Source organism: Limulus polyphemus, unplaced genomic scaffold (genome assembly GCF_000517525.1).
Source record: "Limulus polyphemus unplaced genomic scaffold, Limulus_polyphemus-2.1.2 Scaffold1371, whole genome shotgun sequence".
NCBI lineage: Eukaryota > Metazoa > Arthropoda > Merostomata > Xiphosura > Limulidae > Limulus > Limulus polyphemus.
Window position 1 is genome coordinate 261357 of NW_013666981.1, and position 7927 is coordinate 269283.

Consider the following 7927-nt stretch of genomic DNA (forward strand, 5'->3'; position numbering starts at 1 on the left):
ATAATAATAAGTTACGATTAGTGCAATTGTAGGATATCGTTATCTCCTGACGAAGTTGTAATGCGAAATATTAATGTAATAAAGCTACATTTTGGAGATATAGGTCGTGATTTTATTTCGCGAAAGCACGTGACTTACCTGAGCGGTCTGTCTTCCCGAACTGTATCTAAACTCCAGTGTTAGCGCGTCTGTATTAAAACAATATTTTAAAACCGACTAAATTCTGTACGATGTGGTAAATGCTTGCTAGTTGTGTAATCTGTTTTCTCGTTTCTTATTCCAATACTAGAAAAATGCAGGGCAGTATTAAGTCGACAGATAGTTTAATATTAACTTCCAATCAGAGCAAGTTATGTATTTAATAGCGAAACAAGAAATCAACCTGGCAATCAGTATAGCTAATAAAATACACACCTTTGTCTTTGTAAGATATGCAGTGTTAATGTAGTGTACCATTTTTGCTAACCCTTGAGTTTCCAACAGATATGTCGCTGTAGTTATTGTAAAATAATCACCAATAGCACGAATTTTAATCTTGGCATTGAAATATGATTTATGAAAAATATGATTCAAGGAATAAATTTTAGTAGCGTGATATTGAACAGTGTTTGCATTCTTGATTGGTTGTTATGGATAACGTCACACGGTAACGTAGGGCTGGGTGTTGTTAATAACGGCATATATATATATATATATATATATATTAATGAACAAAAAATCTGGGCCTGTGTAGTTGGTGGGTAACAATATACGTGTATTTAATGCACGGGAACTTCGAACTGGGTGGTTTGTGGGTAACCGTGCGCTTATATTAACGCATTTTTCAGTGAAAAGCGTTTAAAATATTTGGACAAGATTCACGCCATGTTATTTAATTCCTGTGGTGTATACTGGAGTATAAAAGACAAAAAATACGTTGATATCTTTACAAACAGCAACATGAGAGAAGCACAGTTTCATATTGTTTTTTTAAACTAATCATGACCAAGTACCTCGTGGCATGAATCCACTATTCTTTGTAAACATCCTTACCAAAGCCCACTAAATACATCCTAATTATTCCAGTCCCATTGACCGTTCACCTGCGGTTGACATCCATCATATGATGCAAGCATTTTGAATGGCCCGCTGCAAACATTCGCGACTTTTTGAGCATGGTGTGGTAGGCAGATTTACACAAGCCGCAAACGAAGGGTTAATGTTATAGGAATATTGTTTACTATACATAAATTATTATTTTTAACAATTAGTTTTACTACTTGTAATGTCACAATAGAGTCGATTAGAATTAATTATATAAACCAATTTAAGGTTTACACTTGTCGGTTGTGGATTTATGGAACGCTCCTGATGAAGCTGTAGCAAAACGATGAGTGTCCAATTCTATGTTGTAAGAGTATGACTCAAGATTGGCGGCCGCCTGTGTCGTACAAGTTTTAGATCATTGCCGCAAAGAAAGTTTGTATATTTTGTTGATATTTGATTTCAACCGAGTCGTGCAGCATCCCATGTAAGCCTTTCGATACTAAACACATGGAACCAAGTTAGTAAACGTAGACTCTTGACCCGATCAGTATTCACTTCGGATCAAAGCATAGACTATTAATATATCCAGTAACGAGCAAATATAATTAAATGTACTTTTCAATGATTAGAATGCATTTCGTCAGTTGGATACCCTCACTGTTAACTATATGTTTGGCCACCTTAGGAGACTTAGTTTAGTCTTAAATTCATATACCAAGGATAATGATAATCCAAACATATAGAATTAATTAATATTGGAGAATAATTATTCTACATTCGATTAATTATATTTTTATCATCATTATCCTTGGTATATGAATTTAAGACTAAACTAAGTCTCCTAAGGTGGCCAAACATGTAGAATTAATTAATATTGGAGAATAATTATTCTACATTCGATTAATTATATTTTTTGAATTTGTCAATTCGCGAACGCCTTCCACAATTTTGGGGCTAACGGGTCCAAACTTGGTAAGGACTAGGGGTGGCCCTGTTAGCTTTATTTATTTGGGGATACTAAGGGGGTGCTGAAACGCGATCGAAATATTATCCAGGTATGATTAGAGGGGGGGGGGGCTAAGAATAGGTTATTTTATGTTCTTGTTAACTCGAGAATGCTATTTTGAAACTGTATGCCGATACCCACTCACAAATTACCTAAACGAAAATTACGTTTGATGCTGAACGTAACATGGGTACCTTTCCTTCGGACGAGCCCCCCAGTGGCACAGCGGTATGTCTGCGGACTTACAACGCTAGAATCCGGGTTTCGATACCCGTGGTGGGCAGAGCACAGATAGCCCATCGTGTAGCTTTGTGCTTAACTTCAAACAAACAAACCTTCTGACGAGGACGAACGGATCGTATGCCACATTTTAAAATGCAAAAATGGGGGTGACTCACACTCGTATCGATTGTATTACTTTTAGAGACCGGCACTGTTTGGTACATTTGCCAGTATTACAGAAACCGGTAATTGGTTGATTGGCGATTAACGATATATCGTTTGTAGTGATTGAAGTTGTCATGAATTTCATCTTCCATAACTCGTTTTGTCAGATATATTCACGAAATTTTTTCTAGATTTTCGTGCAGGTATTCTGCGTTTGATATAACATTCTTCTGAACCAAACGCAGTGCTTGAGATAGCTAGCATATCCGTGTAGTGCTTGAGATAGCTAGCATATTTTATATTACATTTATCAGTTACGAATGTACTATCACCGATATGCTACAATATTAATTGTCGTGTCTACTGGTTATACAGTGTGAAAATTCCTCTTAAATCGTACTTAATAAGAAAACAAACCACAACTAGTTAGTGTAACGATACATCGAACTATCGACAAATTGTGATTACGAACATACCAACAGCAATGCATCGATGGTAAATTGTATAATTGATAACAATTGATGTTTCTATAGTTTACAAACTTTATTATTTTTGTTTTATTGAAGCCGTTTCTCGGTAACTTCCCTTTGTTTTAAACTGAATTTATGGGCTCTATTCATCTGTAAGCCTAAAAGCACACGTATCACTTCCGCCATTAGTAGTGTTGCTCGCCAAATGGACCGAGCCAGTATTGGAGAATTAAAGATGGCTATAATTCCTAATTTACTACGTGTATCTTCACGAACATTGGCAGTCTTTTAGTAAACTTGCAAATAATGTTGTATACAAAAAAAAATACAGTTTTTTTTTTAAAGAAAGAATTTATGTGAAATGTTAATTTCATGATGGGAACACCTCATTTTCACTTTAAAGTTTTCATATTTTATGTATGTAATCTGTAGAACTTCCTTAATGAACAACAAAAGTTTTGTTCGGTAACAGTATATATTTTATCTGTAGCATTTCTTTACACAATTGAGCTTTCTATTTTTTGATGAAGATCTGGCAGATGGAGGTTATTACTGGTCTTTCAGATTTTTATGAAACTTGCCAACATTTCAAATGATGCTGGAAAAACACTGGGACAGGAGTTATGCCATTGCTCAACAAAACTGATTTGGTACAAAATGGATCGTCTCGGTTCAAAGGCACATATAAAAACCCCAAAATTGAACTTTTATGTAAAAGGAGAATATTAGACTGCATGGTGGTCAATCTCTTAACATGTCAAAATTGTGTCAAATAGCTTAATGTTTTAGTGTAACAAGCGTTGATTGTGAAAGCCTTTCCCCCTATAGAACAGGCACAAGACAAAATTCAGATGCACTATAAAGGCCGAAAAGATAAACTCTTTAGTTAGAATTGTAATGTTAAGCCCAAATATTTCACTGTGTATCTATAATGTGAGACAGTGCTAAGATCAAAAGAAGGACGAGACTTTCGCAACCGTACAAACGGAGAAGTAAGAAAAATAAGTGTTAATTGTGTGTATGTGTTTTTGTAGCACATTTTGGAGACCAAATACACAGTAAGGTAATACTGACACATTTAAACTCTTATAAATGATTCAATCACCACATACACCAGCATGCTGACTCTTGTCCATGATACTGAATTACTCGCCACCTTTTGGCAAATACTGATAAATATTTCTAGCACTGCGAACGCTGAAACTTGGAGAGGTCGTAATCATGTGCTTTTTACTCTGGTAAAATTGCATACGTCAACGGCTAAAAATTCGTATTACTTTGAACCGATTGGGGGGAGGGGGCGATTGCCTATCAAGGGTGGTTCAGGAAACTGTAAAATCTACGTGAATTAGGGATTTTCTTCCTCTTTTAAACGTTGTGTGGAATAGTAGGTGACGTTTCCGGCGTTGAACTTAGTAACTGGGTAACTTAGTAACTAGTTGGTTTTTAATGATGAGTAATCTTCCTGAACTTAGTAACTGGGTAGCTAGGCTAGTGCCTAGTTGGTGTTTAATGATGACTAATCTTCCTGAACTTAGTAACTGGGTGGCTAGGCTAGCGCTTAGTTGGTGTTTAATTATGACTGATCTTCCTGAACTTAGTAACTGGGTGGCTAGGCTAGTGCCTAGTTGGTGTTTAATGATGAGTAATCTTCCTGAACTTAGTAACTGGGTAGCTAGGCTAGTGCCTAGTTGGTGTTTAATGATGACTAATATTTAGTTGAGTAAGTTTATATGCAAGCTGTCTGTTATTTTTGGTTTCTTATCAAAAGCATATTATTGAAGCGAAGCTACCCGTTTAGATGAGAACTAAACAATCTCTCAGTAACCCAGTAAACAGTATAGTTATTTTGCTACATATCGTTTAGTAGTAAGGAACTATTAAGGCTTTAGCTGATATATAGGCCTTTAATTTATTATAAGCTACAGATTGTCTTTATCAGTATAAGTAGTATATATTTAAATGTTAATGAAAGCCACGTGTTTAATATGTGCTGCAAGTTATGTTTTAACTGAATTAAAAATGCATACATATGATTCATTTCTTTAATTTTTCTGTTCTCCCAATTTTACTTAATCACTTAACGTGAATATTGTTTTCTTTTTAGTTCCTGTTATTCAGAAAATTAGTACAGTTTTACTGGCGAAGCTTTTTTCAAGTTGTTGACTATTGTAATTTTAAAAACTCCATTTAATTAAGTAATTATATTCTATTTTACTCGCATTGTAGAATTTCCTCATTCATCTAAGTTCTTGAAATAAGAGATGAGATTGTACTTGGAGTTTGAAAAAGAATGGCACGACGGCTGTTTTGGACCTTTTCGCATTTTCAGGATTTTTTCTTTTCTCAAAAAGTATAATTCACCAAATATCCATAACCATGGACGGAAAGAAGAGAAATTTATTTTTCTGGGCATTCCTTGTTATTTTAAATTGTTGTTTAAAATTTCAAACCTAAAATCCTACCATGAACGAATGGAAAGATATTAAACGTAGGAAGGCGCCAAATGAAGTTTTGGTTGGAGTTGGTAGTTATTTTCATTTAAAAAAAATGTTGTTGAGCTTCGGTTATGCGCCATTAACTATGAAATAATTAAAATATTGTAGAAAAATTTGTTCTTATCTTTCTTGCAGGTTAGTCCGGGCAGCATGAGATTCAGGCCGAGATGTGATCAACGAGCTAACTGCGGTGTGCTTTTTTTCGTCTTCCTGGTGCCAAGTACAGTTGTCAACTTCTTATGGTACGCTAGCAGTAATGTTAGTCCTAACGCTAGAAAGCCTCTTCCTAGCGCCATCTTGTGGCAGACATCGGTAGATGCCTATAACATGAGTCTACTTAATGAAGTCACAGACTTCACAACGCTTGTAGATAAGACAGACTTTCGCTTTCTAATAAACAACCGGCGTTGTGATGATGCTCAGGACATTTTCTTAGTCATATTTATTCACAGTGCGCCAGACCATTTTCAAAAACGAAGAGCAATACGAAAAACATGGGGTCAAGAACGCCATCTCGTAGACGATCCTTTGCGCATAGTATTTATGGTTGGTGAAGTTCAAGGTAGAGATGACGTTCAAAAGGCCTTGGAAAGAGAGAACTACATCCATCGGGACATGGTGCAGGGTAATTTTCTTGACACTTACAAGAATCTCACTTACAAACATGTTATGGGACTCAAGTGGGTGACATATTTCTGCCGCCAGGCTAAATATATTTTTAAAACTGACGACGACATATTTGTTGACATTTTTCAATTAGTGACATACTTGAAGGGTTCATCGGGTTTGGCGCCCCCTCGCGGTCTTATCATGTGTTTTCTTATCAGAAATCCTTACGTAAAGCGTAGTCAACGTAGCAAATGGAGAGTGAGTTTCAAAGAATACCCTGGGAAATATTATCCCCCGTACTGTGCAGGTTGGGGTATTATAATGTCTCCCGATGTTGTTTTCAACCTTTACCTCCAATCTACCCAAGTCCCATACTTTTGGGTAGATGATGTTCACGTCTCTGGAACCTTGGCCCAACGAGCTGGTGTAAACCACGTGGACTTTACAAACAAACTGTCAGTAACGGAAGAAGAAATTTTCGAGTGGCTTCAAAGCCCTAAACTAAGTCGACCATATTTGTTTGGTCATCCGGACGCTGAAGTTGACACCATCTATGCCTTGTGGAACAAAACCTATTGGTACTACAAAAGGACAGGCTCTCGAAGATGAGGAAACCTGACATTTGTGTGCTCATTGTGATGTTATTTAAACAAAAAACCTGCTTGTGCTACAAAAGGACGGGTTCTCGAAGATTAGGAAATCTGACGTTTGTGTATTCATTTTGATGTTTAAACTAAGGGTGTGTTTTTTACCAGCGGGGTTACCGACACGAAGTTTTCCCAATACCAAATATTTCCCTTATTGTTTCTACTGGTATTGCTATCGGAATACCCGAGTAAAGGTCACGTACATTACAAAACCCAAACATCTCGTCATTTTCTGCTTTCATCATTTCACTTGTATCGTTGCTTGCAACTATTATTAAAGGTGGACGTTTAAAAGTTTCACACACGTACTATTCTGAACCTTTGCCCAAAATAGCACCTTTGATCTTCCATTTTAACGTTTAAATATCTGACCACAATTAAACTTACTTAGCTTTGTTACACTTGAAACTGTTCTATTTATTTTGAGGGTCTGTGGTGTACAAGGTGAAGTAGGGATACTAGACCATAGGGCGTATTTGAAATATTCGATATGTGTGTGGAAGTACGTACCTCGTGAAGTTTGTGTAGAGTAAAAAGTCAACTAAGAATATTTTGTTATTCCTAAATCTGTTTGGAGAGTCCAAGGAAAACAGTATCTCAAAATCAAATTTCCAGCTTGTATTCTGTCTTGGCGTGTATATATATACATGTGTGTGTAAGGATACATCCTTTGGCGCTACTTTTTCGTGATATTTACAGCTCTTCCCATTTGTTATCGCAGAATTACTGGTCTTAGAAATTAAAGAATATGTGAATAACTTTTAATTCTATATAGCTATGAATTAAGCGTTGATACTGTAATAGAATTTTTAGTTCCTGCTTTAAGCATCACGTTATTAATCAAGTTCCATACTACTAGTTGTCGCTTATAGTGTATGTTCCAGTTTAAATTGAACAATAAGGAATCATTATTGGTATTAGCTCTAATCCCAACGTACAACTTTCTCTTAGTTGTGTAGAATAAATTATGATTCTGAAGTCGAGAGACAATAAAATAAAACAAGAAAAATTTAAACTACTGAATAAAATAGACATCGAAGTGACTCATTGAAGATTATTAAACTGTAAATTTAAAAATAAAAGTTTAGTGGCGGTTTAAATTTTGAGTAAAAAGAAAATACATCAGATAATATTTAAATCTCGAAAGCTACTTCTTAGCTTACCACTGTGAACTACAGAACAGAAAGCTGTTATATATATATATATATATATATATATATATATATACATACACACACACACACACACACACACACACACACACACACACACACACACACGACG

The 7927-nt window shown here is 35.7% G+C and overlaps 1 protein-coding gene across 3 annotated transcripts in view; it reads left to right on the forward strand.

Moving 5' to 3' along the window:
- Positions 1 to 6943, forward strand: part of LOC106463303 (beta-1,3-galactosyltransferase 5-like) — a 38194-nt gene extending 31251 nt beyond the window's left edge. For all 3 annotated transcript variants that reach the window (XM_022390759.1, XM_022390757.1, XM_022390760.1), the window contains exon 2: positions 5523 to 6943. In XM_022390759.1, the coding sequence (XP_022246467.1) occupies positions 5538 to 6605 (1068 nt within the window). In that variant the 5' untranslated portion in view covers positions 5523 to 5537 and the 3' untranslated portion in view covers positions 6606 to 6943. The remainder of the gene's footprint in view (positions 1 to 5522) is intronic.
- The last annotated feature ends 984 nt before the right edge of the window (positions 6944 to 7927 follow it).